General features: G+C 40.1%; 2 protein-coding genes across 8 annotated transcripts in view; one reads left to right on the forward strand and one right to left on the reverse strand.

Moving 5' to 3' along the window:
• The window catches only part of RAD9B (RAD9 checkpoint clamp component B), a 17,209-nt gene continuing 2,695 nt past the window's right edge, over positions 1-14,514 (forward strand). The window contains exons 1-11 of one of the 6 annotated variants that reach the window (XM_037375516.1): positions 1-77; positions 939-1,009; positions 1,922-2,071; positions 2,591-2,705; positions 3,659-3,758; positions 4,694-4,845; positions 6,718-6,824; positions 7,305-7,369; positions 7,952-8,074; positions 8,490-8,733; positions 9,066-11,260. In XM_037375516.1, the coding sequence (XP_037231413.1) occupies positions 44-77; positions 939-1,009; positions 1,922-2,071; positions 2,591-2,705; positions 3,659-3,758; positions 4,694-4,845; positions 6,718-6,824; positions 7,305-7,369; positions 7,952-8,074; positions 8,490-8,733; positions 9,066-9,194 (1,290 nt within the window). In that variant the 5' untranslated portion in view covers positions 1-43 and the 3' untranslated portion in view covers positions 9,195-11,260. Of the gene's footprint in view, positions 78-705; positions 1,010-1,921; positions 2,072-2,590; positions 2,706-3,658; positions 3,759-4,693; positions 4,846-6,717; positions 6,825-7,304; positions 7,370-7,951; positions 8,075-8,489; positions 8,734-9,065; positions 11,261-14,514 lie in introns of those variants that run through there. The other 5 variants (XM_037375519.1, XM_037375518.1, XM_037375517.1 and 2 more) reach the window with 5 other exon arrangements.
• PPTC7 (protein phosphatase targeting COQ7) overlaps positions 9,484-14,514 on the reverse strand; it is a 23,298-nt gene continuing 18,267 nt past the window's right edge. For both annotated transcript variants that reach the window (XM_037375525.1, XM_037375526.1), the window contains one exon: positions 9,484-13,676. In XM_037375525.1, coding sequence (XP_037231422.1) covers positions 13,618-13,676 — 59 coding nt within the window. In that variant the 3' untranslated portion in view covers positions 9,484-13,617. The remainder of the gene's footprint in view (positions 13,677-14,514) is intronic.

Below are 14,514 nucleotides of genomic sequence, written 5' to 3' on the forward strand. Positions count from 1 at the left end.
CCCGCCCTTTCTGCCGCTGTCGTGTGAGGGGAAGGGCGCGGCCATGAAGTGTGTTATTGGGGGGGCTCATCTCAGAGGTACCCGTGGCCCCAGGGGAGACAGCGAGCCGGGGACAGAGGGGTGTATGTGAGAGAAACAGGCACCCCACAGCGGGGCTGTCTCGGGGCGGCAGGGCCGGCATGGGGGTGCGTGACTGGCCTGCTGGCAGCCTGTGGACCCTGGTACTGCCCTCCTTGGGCTTCCCCGGGGGGGCTTTGAGACGGTGCAAAGTGGGGCACAAGCACTGGGGGCCACAGCACAGCTGAGGACCTGCCTCATCCGCAGCACAAAGGCATTTTTGCGGGGCGACATGCAGCCTCGGGAAGTTGTTCAGGTCAGAGAGCAGGGGGCTGGGTTTGTGGTGCTTTGTGGAGAAGCCCTGTCTTAGCTGCGCGCTCCCATGTGCACGCCATTAGCCTTCCAGAGGCCCAGCGAAACCCCCTTTTGCACGGCATTTCGTGCAGAATGCTCCGCTGCCAGTGCCAGGGTGGGCAGAGGCGAAGTTTGAGACCTGCTGCTGGTTTCTTTTGTGTTTCTTAAGGCTCCATCTTTACCGATTGCCAGCTGCTTACCGCTAGCTCAAACTTGTTGCCATCTGCAAAATGAAATTTTTAACTTTGGTGGTGTTTTGTCTGATTTGATTGAGTTCATTTGTGGTGTCATCAGCTCATGCCAGTTGCTGCAAAGGGACAGATGATACCTGAGGTGTGCCTTCTCAGAGGCAGCTTCCAAAAACATGAAGGTGCTACTAGAAAGAGTAATGTTTTCCACCATGTCATCAGTTTTCTTCAGAACATGTAGGAAATTTGTCATGTTTCCTCTTAAATTATTCTGAAAAAAATGCAGTATAACTTTTTTTAACTTGGAATGCATATTACACTGTTTTCTTTGCCTGCTAGTGTTCGGAAGAGCAATACATGCCATAGCACGTATTAGCGATGAATTTTGGTTTGACCCCGTAGAAAAAGGTGTAAGTGAATTTGATTTATTGTAATTTTTAAATCTTTCTTGGAAGTGTAGTATTTATGTTACTGGATATTGTGATGTTTTCCTGCAGGTACCCTTCAGTCTGAATTACATTCTCGCTCAGCTTTCTCCACTTCCAATATGGACAAATGCCATATTTTCTGTAATTGTAATTATGCAGATTACGTCATGGAAGATTGATTTCTACTCTGCCCCTAGTATTCTTCAATTTTTTGTTAACTATGCTGAAGCTTGTCCAAGACATCCAGATTAATAACAAGGGTTTTATTTCTGTTGTCATGGGTCAAAAGGTTTATGTTTTGTACCACATCAGAAGCTTAACAACATGTTTTTGTACTGGTATGACTCAACAGGAAGAATACGTCCATTAATACACCTCTGACTAATCAAACAGCATTTCCAGCAGAATCAGGGTTTTCTCTAGAAGTTTCTTAAAGTGATCAGCTCTCCTTAACTTGCTGGGAGGCTGGAAAATCAGAAGGGGAGATAATGTCTTTTTATACCTGAAGAATTTTTTAGGTGCTATTAGTGTCTTTGCTCATTTTGCGCGTATCATGTGGATGAGTGTACAGAAAAATTGCTACAGAATAAACTCTTGTCCTTCAAATGCCTCAAATGCAAGTTGAGCTGTGTTTAGATAACTCACACTTCAGGGCCATTTAAATGTCTGTGGAGTGGATTCCTATGCCTGTGTTGTACCAGTGACTTCTGACAAGTAATAGGGAAGGTGTTAAGCATGAACATGTTTGTACACATAATGCATCTATATTTATTTTGAGATGTATGCATTTAAAGGTTTTGTGGTTTAGGTATGGTACTGAAGCAGAGAGATGGCTCTTTTATTCAAGGTTTGGTATGAAGTAGTTTTGAGTTAATGAATTACCTGTATTTCCAGCTTGCCTTAAGATCAGTGAATTCTTCAAGGTCAGCATATGCATATGTCTTCTTCTCATCTATGTTTTTTCAACATTACTGCTGGACAGCTGTGTCTCAACCATGTCAGAAGAAGAAACAGTTATTCCACCCATATAAATTGATAATTAAGGTACGTTTTAATGGAAAGTTATGCACAGCTTTGTAAGCAGCTAATTAGCCCGGATTCCAAATGAAATTATAGGAGGAGCCTCATAGAGGTATATGCATGGCTCTAAACTCAAGCACTTCTGAGCAATTCTGCAAAAGAGAGCATTAGTATTTAATTATTTTTAGAAGTTGTACCTCCTGAGCTGTGCCCAGTGGTTCCCAAAGTCTGAACCAACTTAATCTTGGGGTGAAGGAATACCACATTTCTGCCTCTAGAGTGTTTCTCCTGTAACCTTCAAAAACTGTGCGAGCCCGGAGGGCTTTGACCAGTTGTTTAGCAAACAGATCTATTGGCCAGGTATTGGAATAGTGGGTGAGGACAGCAAGGATAAGTACTGGAGTACTGGCCACCTCAGATTCTGCTTACAAAGCAATTTGGAGAAGCCAGAAAAGCAGGAGCTTGAGATAAACTGTAGGGAAATTTGCAAAATTGCTTGGTAACATCTGCACTAATTTTTACCTTTTTTTTTTTTTTTTCCAGTCAGTTCTTCCTATATTTAGGTGTGTAAATGTGCTGGAAAGGAATGTAGAAAAATGCAGCATTTATACAAATATTTACGATCATCACATAACTTTTCAGCTTCTCTGCAAACATGGTAGGTTACACGTAAAGTGACTTTACAGAAACAACAGCAGTTTAGATCAACAGGGCAACACAATATTTAGTGTAATTATTAACTGAATGTTATTGATGGAACATTATGCCAAACACTTGTGGCCTCTTCACATCATAACTTATATTCATCATGTGCATCACCTTGATAAAATGAAGTTATAGCAGGCTTTATCAGACAAACATGCTTCAGTTCAGGAGTTAATGCATGCTATATATTAATTGTCAGCCTGCTGCTTACAACATTTAGATTAGGCTGGAGTAAATACTGAAAAAACATACGTTATGGAAAGGGAGGGGAATCACATTTTGGCAGGTGTTTGAACTAGAGGATTTACTGGGTCTTTCCACTTCTAGTACTTGCAGTTCTTCAACCCAGTAACAAGTCTGACAGCCTCAGTCCAGCAGAACACCAGGTATATTCATTGGCATTAGTCTCTGCAAAATTCATACAGAATCAGCATTTATCAGCATACCTTGCTGAGCTGTGCTGTGTAATAGGTAGTTGCTTATATTATTAAAAATCTATAGCTTTTATTACTAATAATGAGATAATGTATCAAATTAGTTTCACGGCAATTAGGCTGTCTTAGCTCAAGCTTATCTAGAAATACATAGAGATCTGTAGGGTTTGTCTTTTGTATTCCACCACCACTTGTAGTATTATACCAGTTAAATATTGAAGCCTTTTTTTCCCCTGCATTTGTTGCACTTGTTGGCGTTTACTTACTTCATGCGGATTCTTAAAAAACTCAGCTGCTGGAGGAGCATAACTAATGGGATGAAAGATGTCTTAGATGACAGGTTAATTCAGCTTTCTATTTGTGGGTGAGTTATTTCCACGTAGATAGTCACTTGGTTACCTTCTGAACTGAAAAAAAACCCATTTAAAATCACAGCCCATCACTGATTTTTGTTCAAATCCTTTATACTTAGGTGTTGTAAAAACATATAATCTGATGTTTCAAGAATGTGATCCGTTGCAGGCTGTTTTTGCAAAGCACATGTGTCCGAACATACTTAAAGTCCACTCCAGGTAATGAATGCAAAAATAGTTTTTCTGAAGAAAAAAAATCATACAAGAAGCAATACTGCTCTCATAGTCATTAACACTATCAAAATCTGATTAGGGCACAGTCAAAAATGGCAAATTCCTAAATCCTGTGTCCTAGTGCTTGATATTTTCACATCGCAACTTAAGAAATTTGGTTAATTCTGCCATTAATCCTACTCAGTCTAACCTTGAGGGGCATGTAACGTATAATTTGAATTCAGGCCTTTGAGCAACTTCCACCTATGACAAATAAAGTGGTGCTCTGCTTTCATAGGCAAAGAATCCAGTGGTAAAAGTACATTTTAATAAAATGCAGTAAGGCAAAGGTCTGCTTTGAAAAGCAGCCCTTTGGAGGAATCCAAGGTACGGCTTGTCATTGCAAGCAAAGGCAAATAACAGTTAGGCTGGACTTTTCCTGACAGCATTTCTATTAAAAATGTTTCTTGTGCACAGGAGCTGTTGTCACAATAACCAACCATTAAAGCATCAAAGGTGTATAAAGATATCTCTGTGTAGATACTATGCACTGTGTTTATAAAAAGATGATGCGGCTTTCAAAACTGCAAGCTTTAGAATAAAGAGTACAGGATGCCAAGGTTTGCTCAAAACTTTGATATATACCTATAGAGAAGTAGCATATATTTATATATAAAAGTCTGATTTGGCAGCATACACAGGCATTAAATATAAACAAATTTGCTTTCATAATTACTAGTTGTATTTTTAAATTTCTTATGTACCTATTGCTATATAAATCAATCAAAAAGATAGAGCACACTTCAGGGGATGCACATTTCAAAGGCAGTTTTTCAAGCAGTATTGCCAAGTAACAATTTTAATTTCTAATGTAAGTAACAAATGCTAGCTAGTAATTTGTGGCAGGTAGAATTATTTTAATGCTGAATGAAATTTTATAGGCTGCTGGCTGATATAATGATTCACTTTCCGACCAGTCAAGAAGAAGTAACCTTATCAGTTACTCCGATGAAAGTTTGTTTCAAGAGTTACACTGAGGAAGACACTGGTAATGAAATTCAAACTATGAGACCATATTGGGACTTGAAAACAGGTGAACTAAAGGAATAGCAACTATCGCAACATAAAACGGAGAATGCATTTTATGGCTGAATGAGATTTTTAAGAGAGAAAATATACAGAGAGATATTTTAAGTCACACTGCCACCCTCTAGTGTTAATATATTTTAAGAAAGTATGTTTTTAATAACATTTTTCTGGTGTCAGTGGCAGATATCAGACTGAGCAGCCAATTGAAATAAATTATGCCACTTGCTGTAGGCTTGAACAGAGGTAATTACTGTGCTGCAAGAGCAGAAGCATGGCAACAGACAGGAAAAAGGAGATAATTTTATGTTTTAAAAAAGAACTATTTAAATCTGAATATCATAATTATAGAATTGATATCATTACAGAGTGTATTTTAGTATAAGGGCAATACAATATGTTAGCTGGCCTAACGCTGTGCACTGCCATTTTCAGATCTCCATCTGAGATGGAGAACAATCTAGATTCTTGTTGTGTGACTCAAACTAATTATAAAGATATAATTGTGGTTTTGAAGTATAGGTTCTTGTATATCATATAATAAAGGGATGCTTTTCATACTTACTTATGACCAAAGCTGAGGATAATGACCTAGAAAAAGGTGACTGCCTAGAGCGTAGGGGTGGGGATTGTGCTGAGAGCAGGCTGAAGCAGGGGAGAGCAAGAAGGATTAAGTGGTGGAAACTGGAGTGGAACAGGTAAGAAATGACTGAAAATAGAAAGACACTAAAAAGTTTACATTTTGAATGACAAATTTTGTTATTTTAAAAACATACACTTACAAGGATTATTGTAAGAAAGAAAGTGAAAAAAATAGTAGGTAAAAATTGAATGAGACACCAAAAAAAACAGTCAAGGAGAGAAAGGAGGAATTACAGGCATTGTTGTTGTATAGCATGTGATGCAGTATACCGCCTGCAGCAAATGTTCTGTATGCACTGAAACAAAACGTGTCCTTTGAACTATCATCTGGTGATGGCTTGGGTTTTTCCTCTTTCAGGGTTAATTTTCAAAGAGAAATTGCACCCTCTGCCTAGACTTGTTTCATTTGCGTGCGGTAGGCCTTGCCTTGCAGAAGCTGGCACATGTGTTGCAAGTGTTTATTTCTACAGTTTTAAGGAACTTCACAAGTGGGGGCTGAGATAAAAAAAACCTCTTGAGCAGAGAACAGAAGACTGGGAATAGTCTGTAATACTTTGTTAGCAGCCTGGCTTTGGAAGGGAACTGGATAGGTGTGTGCTTTTTAGGCCGCTGTAGAATTACCCTGAATACCTCTGAGACTGTAACACATCAGGGAAGTAGCCTCTTACTTTCTTTTCACACACCTAGTAACAACTAGGGGCTAGTCTAATGGTAACAAGCCAAGCGACAATTGAATACCTGAAACTGAAGAGCCCATTTCCTGTTGCCACTTACATATCAGGAAGAGATTATAATTTAAAACAAAGAACCTAAGTCCACCTTCATTGTCCTCTGATTGTCAGCAATTATGATTAATCTGTTAAAGTCATGTGGCATTTTTGTCTTCCCATCTATGCAACAATAAGCAGCTGGTAATACTATTTGCAATGAATGCCTGTAGCCAAAGCAGATTTGCCAGAACATCAGCAGGTATCAGGTTAGATCATGCAGTGGAACATAAAATAAGATTGTTAAAAGCCAGTTAAATCTCCATAATATATTGTAAATAAATTGTGGATTTTCTTTAACTTAATTATGAAATAAATTTAGATAAGCAAAACATTTATTACTGTTACTATAAAAATACAATTATTTGTTCAAATGGTGCTGATGTAAAAACTTCATGGTTATAATCATAGTTTTGTTGAGTTCAAACTTAATCCTTTTGAGTCCTTGACTTTTTTGTTATTTTACATAGATTTTTCAAAGACAATGCTAACTGAAATACAACTAAACCCAGATGAATTTGACTACTTTCAAGTTGGAGTAGATTCTGAAGTGACGTTTTGCCTTAAAGAACTGAGGGTAAAGTAAGAATTTGTCTTGAAAATAAAACATTTCACATTAATTTGCCTGACTTGACCAGGACAATGCAGAAAGGTCCCTGCAGAACAGCCATGGGAATTGTTCTGCCAGGCCTCCTGACCCGCAGCGGTATTTCACTAGCTGGTTGAAGACTAGCTTTAAAACCCAGGATCTTTAGGACACTGTGGAGGCCCCTCACCGTAGCCTTTGAAAGGCAAGCGAAACATTTTGAAAACAACAAAAATGTAGTTTCACTGCTGGGCAGACACACTGTTCTGGGGAAAGCATGGTGGCCGGAGAAATTCTCCCTCCAGAAGCTTTTTTAGCAAAACTCCAGGTGGGGAAGGCAAGAAATGTGTTCCAGAAGCAGTAGAATTTTACCCTTTTTTTGCCAGTAAACAACAGCTGGGATAAACCTGGATTCTAATATTAATCTTCTGTTTTTAAAACAGTGCTTAACCGCCCATCCCTTCTTTTCAGGGACTACTAGCATTTTCAGAAACTACCAGTGTTCCTGTGTCAATCCATTTTGATGTATCTGGAAAGTATGTATCGGAACACACCTGACTAGAACTACTGCAGTTACAGCCCTACAGTGGGTTTTTGTCTGTAGCTTACTTGATGAGTATTTAACTGGAGCAATAAAACAGATTTTCATTTTGTGCCAAAAGCTGTATTTCTAATCTGCGATACAGTGTTAAATAGTTTGTTATGACGCATGAAGCATTTAACAGGCATCAGCATGACTAAGCTAGCCATGCTGACTAATGAGCACCTATAGATAAAGTTCCCTGGACACTTCAGGCTCTCAGTCCAATGCATGCAATGATTTTATTTAGGAGTCTAAAGAAAACAATACATTTGCTGTTTAAAATAGAATTTTAACAGTTACATATTCAAAACAATAATTTGACTAAGTATAATGTTGGATACCAATGTATAAATGCTCATTGGTGCATTTAAATCTGTAACAGGCAGCCATCTCATTTTTCAGCAGCAAATACATGAGATTTTCAGCTTTTCAGAAAAGGCACTTTTTAATCATGTATAGAATTGCATGAGCTGTGTTTTCTCCTGCAGTACCTGTAATGACACATGCTGTTTAGTGTTTGAATATTTGTGTTTAGACCAGTTGCTTTCAGCGTTGAAGATACGGTGCTGGAAGCCAGCTTTATCTTGGCTACCTTGTCTGAGGCTGAAAAGGAGACGGCTTTCCAGCAGCCTCCCAGCTTTTCACAGCAGTGGGAAAGGTAAGGGTGGGCTTCAGGGGTGGGTAAAGGGAGACAGATGGCCTTAAGAGGATGAAAAATTGAAGCTTAATGTTTTCCAGCCAAGATTTAAGATGGAAAGGACATGATCTGCGCATTCTTGCAGGGTATTCATAGGCATTGTACGCATCCTGGTGCCTGTTCATAGGAAAACTGTGAACTAGGCAGGTTCAGGAATGTCTTAACATCACAGGCAGCAATAAAATGGTGCTACAGAGTGCCCTCTGTACTAGCTTCTGCTTCCCTTCATCTCTGGGGTTCTGTTGCAGTAGGAAGGGAAGATACTTGTTGAGAATCTGCTCTAAAGCCACAATGCTTTTCATCAACAGAAAATAAAGCCATTTAACAAAAACACATAAAAGCCAGTTACTAAGCTAACCTTCTCTCTCCAATCCAGCTCAAAGACACACACAGGTAAATGTGAAGAAACCTCCATGGGTAAAGGCAGCAACGCAGCAGCAGCTGCTTCCAAAAAGCCACAGTGGAATGGAAACACACCCAACACTGGGTCAGCAAAACCTCCAAGTCCTTTGGCAAAACGAGAGATAAAAAATACTGCCAGAGCCACAAGAACAGCCATGACCAAGGCAGAGGACCATGCAGCGCTGGAAGGAGAGGCAACAGTGTCTCATTATCAGAAGGTAGGGAGGCTCCCGGTCCCATTTACAGCAGAATTACCTCAGCTGAGCATTAAGTGTAGCCCGGGGGGTGTGTGTGTGTGGGGGGGGGTTACTACATGTTGATACTCAGCTCTGCACGTGGTGTTTCAATGGAACTGGCTTTCACAGTAGCAGAGCTGACAAAAAATGCCACTACTGTGTCTCACTGTAGCGCTGGAAATACTCACAGGTGGCAAGTGTATTTTTTTACTGACTGATACAGATTTTGAAGTGGCAAAAGCTTTAGAAATAATTAACCCTGAAATTCTGTATCACATGCAGTTTCTTACTTCTACAAATGTTGCATTTTCCAGTTTCACACCTTATTTTTTGGAGCAGTTTCCTGTAGGAAGGATGCCATCAGTCACACCTTCCACAGTTTAGCAACAGCTAGTGACACCGAAGAGGATTTTGGCAACATGGAATGCTCCCCAGTTCTCTAGTGACATGAAGTGTCTGAATCCAAAAAAATGCTCTTGAGGATTGCCTTGAAAGATAAAAATGTATTTGACATGGTAATCGTGGAGCTGTTTCTACTTTTAGGAAGAAGTGTAGTTGCAATTCTTCAGCAAGTTAGAACTGGATGGAAACTATTTGTACTCTGAGGTTGTGTGGTGAACTGCATTTCACAAATACCGATTCAGGTAGTCCAGAAAGTGGAAATCCTACGCAAATGGTAGGATTCTTTTTTTTTTTTTGCCTGGTTTTTGGTTTTGTTTTTGGGGGGCGGCGGGGGGGGGGGTTGCAAGACAGATACAGGAAAAGGACAAAACTCAATTCTGTACTGAGTGTTGTAGCAGTTCCTGCTCTGTCAGTGCGGGTTAAGTGTTTATTCACTGTTTATGTTAACCACCAGCACCGGTCACTCTAGAACTGTTAGCTGCTGTCACAATGTAATTAAATTTAGGTCATGATTGACTAGCTTGAGAATTGTGTGTTATGCTTTCTGTAGCTACACTGCTCTGGCTGTTCAGCTCTCCACTACCTTCTCACTGGAGAACACAAATTGCATTACCACTCCAGGCAAATTAAGCTGCTGTTGCAATGTTAATGAATGCTAGAAAAATTAACCCATCACTGCTGGCACAGCCAAACACATTACTGGTATGGAATAGCTGGTATTTTTACAGAAATGCTGCAGCACTAGCATTTCACTGAGCCTCTAGACCGGTACAGATGAGTTTTACAGTGTCATTCAAACACAGATTTGAGAATGGTGTAGGAAAGTCTAAACAAAAGCCCAACATCCCAAGTTACAGTGGCTGTGCACCTCTGAGCCACCAGTGACATCACTGCATTAACAGACAGGTTTTGCAGTCAACTTTACTTTAAAAAGCACATTTTAGTATAAATACTATATTTATTAAATATCTTTACAATTCATTTAAATGTATTTACAGAACTATTCCTGCATAAGTTATACCTCAGACATGAAATTCACATAATTGCCTCTTAGGTAAGCATAGATGATAGTCTCATTTTAACAACAACAAAAAAGCATCCTCATTAGATACAGACTCAGATTTGCTTCATTATTTCAGCTATCTTTGTAAGAAACTACTTCATACAGTCAGCTTCTACACACACAATCTGTTTTGTTGTTTCCCCCTAACCTCCCACCCCCCAGAGAAAAGTTGTCCATTACCAAGAGATGGAGATTCCACCACAAAATCCTTCACATTATTTGCCAGACCTTTGCCTCTCCCTTCTCCTTCACTCACTCAGAACTGTCTGGTCCCAAGATCTGTTTTTTGGTATGGCTGAAAAAAACCCTTCTCCATAAACACAAAGTACGTACATTTAGAGGGAAACTGTATGGTGCAGGTCTCCCAAAGATAGCCATAAAAGTAGCAAGGAACCACAGAGTTTTTCCAATTCACCACATCTCAGCCCTGTTTTACCCAAATAACTGGTAACACTGCTGCAGAAATCCCAGCTCCTGCCAGTCCCATGAAGTTACGTGGTTACTGGTGTAAAAAACCTTCTCCTCTTCCTTCAAATCACTGCTCCCAAACCACCAGCTCCTGATAACCAACAACAACCCTCTGCAGCAGCTGCAAGTCAGCCCGTGCTCTGCTCACGCATGCTTCCATTTCATGGAACACCCTTCTTGCATGTTCCTCTTGTGAAGAGTCACAATAATCTAATTCCTAGGAAGTGTTACTGCTTCATGCATCATTTAAAATTATTTTGATAGGCTGGGCCCTGTCATTTCCTCTTCCAAAAATCTGTTGTGCGCAGACAGCTTAAGTTCATAGGAAGAAATCAGGTTTGATATGTTTAGAGTGCACATCTTAAAAAAAAAAACAAACCAAAAAACAAAAAAACAAAAACACCAAACCCCCAAACAATCAAGCATGTGACAAAAATATCAATTCTTTATAATACAGTATTGCTTCATAAACAGATGGAAAAGCTATAAGCTTTACTGGTCTTTGGTGTGTCCGGTGAGGGCTAAACTCATGACTGGTAAATCAAAATCCAAATTTGTTCTTTATTTAAAAAAAAATCATGATATGAGGCAAATGGCTTTGCAGATAGAACGGGTTTAGCAGAGAGCGCGAGGCTTGGCCCTGCACCCAAGCCTCTGCGCTCAGGGGGTTCCAGACCCCAGCCCAGCAGTGGCACAGCATGCACGATGCCCCGCAGGGGGTAAGCACCTTCGCTGTACTCGCCTGGCTGAGCCGCATGCGGCTCCCCATGGATGGTGCTGGGGGGAGGGGGGGTGAGTGTGCTGAGAACAAGGGGTCAGAGTGCAACACAGCCCAGGTCTACAGGGGCATCATTTTAAGGTAAGCTCAAGGGAAATAATAATTGATCAAATCTGCTCTAATCAAGAAGCGTGAGAGTTAAATACTGGAGAATAAAATGTAAAGACACCCAGATCTGAGAGGGAAAGGCCCCTCCCAAATGCTAGAAACAAAGCCCTGTACTGCAGCGTGAATACATTCCTCCTAACGAGACAGCTAGGTACAGCTTGTTCAACTGTAAAAAACAACGAGGACTGACAGTTTGTGCAAAGTTATCCACCACTCACTGTTCCATGTATCGCAAAACTCATTAAATTTTTTCTTCATTAATATCATCCTCCCCATACCCTCACCAAAATAATATTTTGGCCAAGTTAGGGTAGTTAAGGCATTTTGACAAGTAATTACAAGGTGATTTAAAATAGATAGCTAACATTATGCCAATTTAGGAATAGCAGATAAATTACTGAAGAGCTTCCAAATTAATCACTTATTATAAATGAAATGCCTGTTACAAGCATGATGCATTGAAATATAGTAAAATGACATGTACATGGTACATGTTAAATGACCTTAAATAAAAGCTTGACATAGTTACGCAAATATACAGTACAAGTCCACAAAAATTCTTTAAACAAGTTGAGGTAACCTCAAACTTAAACAGTTTTAATACAATAAACCAGGTAGTAAAAATCTCCTTTTGAGAGCAGGTAAGATTACTTACTGACCAAGTTTAACTGCACTCACCTAAACAGCAACATTACCCGACTTTTTATATATAAAAACATGGCTTTAATTTATTTCTACATACTTTTCTACCAGCAAAAAAGTTAATGAAAAACTGACCAAAAATATATATATCTTTACATGTATCAGCTTTTTGTATGAACCTCAGGAAAGAAAAAGGAAAGCTTGCTGGAAGAAGGGGAACAAATGTGAGCTACTCTAATTCAAAAGGAAATGTCATATTGCAAAGTGGCTGTTAGATAACTGTAAACATCATTAAGGTTCATTCCGAAAACCCTAAACTTTAGTTACTGAAATGTAAGTTTTGCTGATTATTCATTAATAGTTTCCATTTCCGTACTTACTGCTGCTGCCACAGCATAAGATAAGGATCGACTGGACTTCAACTGGTGCAGCATATTCTGTTCTACACAAGCAAGAATGGCAATCATTAACACAAATTACGTTTTGTTAATGACAGAATTATCTACCAAAAGTGAAGACGTTCAGAGTTGAGGATGACGCGTTCCTTGTGCAACCTCCTGCCGTGGCATCTGCGCCACATCATCCCATGCTGGTGAGGTGGGTTAAAATGCTGAAAGGACCTCAACTTTGGCCAGCTCGGCTTTTTGAGACTGAATTTTTGTTTTAAAAATAAAAAATAAAATTAATTATCCACAGCCAAAACATCCAGATACCAGGCCCATTATGGACGAATGATCTGCAGAACTTTTTAAGATCACAGTTAAGCACCTGAAATCACAAAACACATTTGCATCCATATAACTTGAACTAAGTATGTTTTTTGAAATCTCGTACTAGAAAAGGCTCCTAGGCTGACACCATGTATGGCAAGAGCAGAATGTTTACAGCAGTTATAAACCTCCTGAAAACTGGAGCTTAGAAACACGAAACCTCAGCTATCACTGTAACAAGACTATGCTTATGAAACTGTGTTCTGTAACATACCCTTTTGATGAATAGTGAACGCTTCTAGTAAATAGATTAATATGCCCTCGCGGAGAGGTTCTACCTATTGGATCTAGTTTGAAAGATGAGAAACCAATTCTACTCTTTTGAAAGTCACATTTCAAATGCAGTAACAACGTGGGATTGATCCTCCCCCTTTTAAGGACAACGACTAAGCTCTGAAAGACATGCTTCAAGCCTTGAGCTTCTTCATTTCTTGCTGGCAGACAAAGACCAGTGTACTACAAGAGTGGTTCTTAACAAGGACTTCAGCTGCATCTCAAGACAGGCAACGAGCTCGAGAACCGGCTGCTGTGAGCAGCCGCAAAGGAAGAAAGCAATCCTGCCAGCAGGAAACCGTACATGTGAAGCTAGGAGCTCAGGGGGAACGAAATAGTCAGAAGCTGACACTCCAGGCAGATCAGTCTGTGTACTCGGCTACAATAGAAAGAAGGACGGTGATGTCATCTGGTTTTCCCCCTGTAATACAAGAAAAGTAAAATTATTTCATCCTACCACAGCGGGTCATCTTATCATCTATGATGTTCCCCCCATGCAAAGCGCTTTAGAAAATAAGTTTAAATATTCAAAACCTGTTTTGTGTAGACAAAAGAACTCTGCTTCCTCCACCTCCTTTCCAACAGGCAGCTGAAGTAGCAGTGACACCTAGCACAGCAACCGAGCACTCTCCCTTTTAAGCTGTAGTCAGACCACAAACTACTGGGAGTAGCACAGAATCCTGAATGTTGTTGTTAGCCGGCAGAGCAGAAAGCCTGATTTCTAGCAGACCGTTTATTTAACAAATGTACAAAACCCCTGACAACGCTTCGTTACGCACAAGCTGCAATAAAGCCGGTATCTTCTCAGGAATTTCTACCGTAAATCATACACGTCTTTAGCATCTTCTCCAGCACTGTATTCCCAAAAGCTACTTAACGCACTTAGTTGTCACTTTTCAAACCTCAACAGCTAGAGCAAGATACTCAAACCCTAGAGAAACGGCTTGGAGAAGAGCTATTTCGTTACGCAAGAAGGCACAGCAGCCCTCTGGGCTCGGGAGATCGGCAGTTTCATCACTGAAAGACGGAGCTTTGCAGCAACATGGAGCCCAAGCTTTACACCTATTGTCTCTACCCTGAGGAAAGACACTTAAGGGTCCTGCAGGGACTTCTGCCCTCCTGACAGAGGGATAATGAGAACATCTTTACTAGCAGAATGATACTTATTTATTAAAAGAAGAAAACGTGTTTGATAGGACTCTGGACTCTGCCAGGTGTTAGCATCCTTCTAAAGCACGGGAAGTAGAACCAACAGAGAG

This window comes from Falco rusticolus, chromosome 1, assembly GCF_015220075.1.
Source record: "Falco rusticolus isolate bFalRus1 chromosome 1, bFalRus1.pri, whole genome shotgun sequence".
NCBI classification, from domain to species: Eukaryota; Metazoa; Chordata; class Aves; order Falconiformes; family Falconidae; genus Falco; species Falco rusticolus.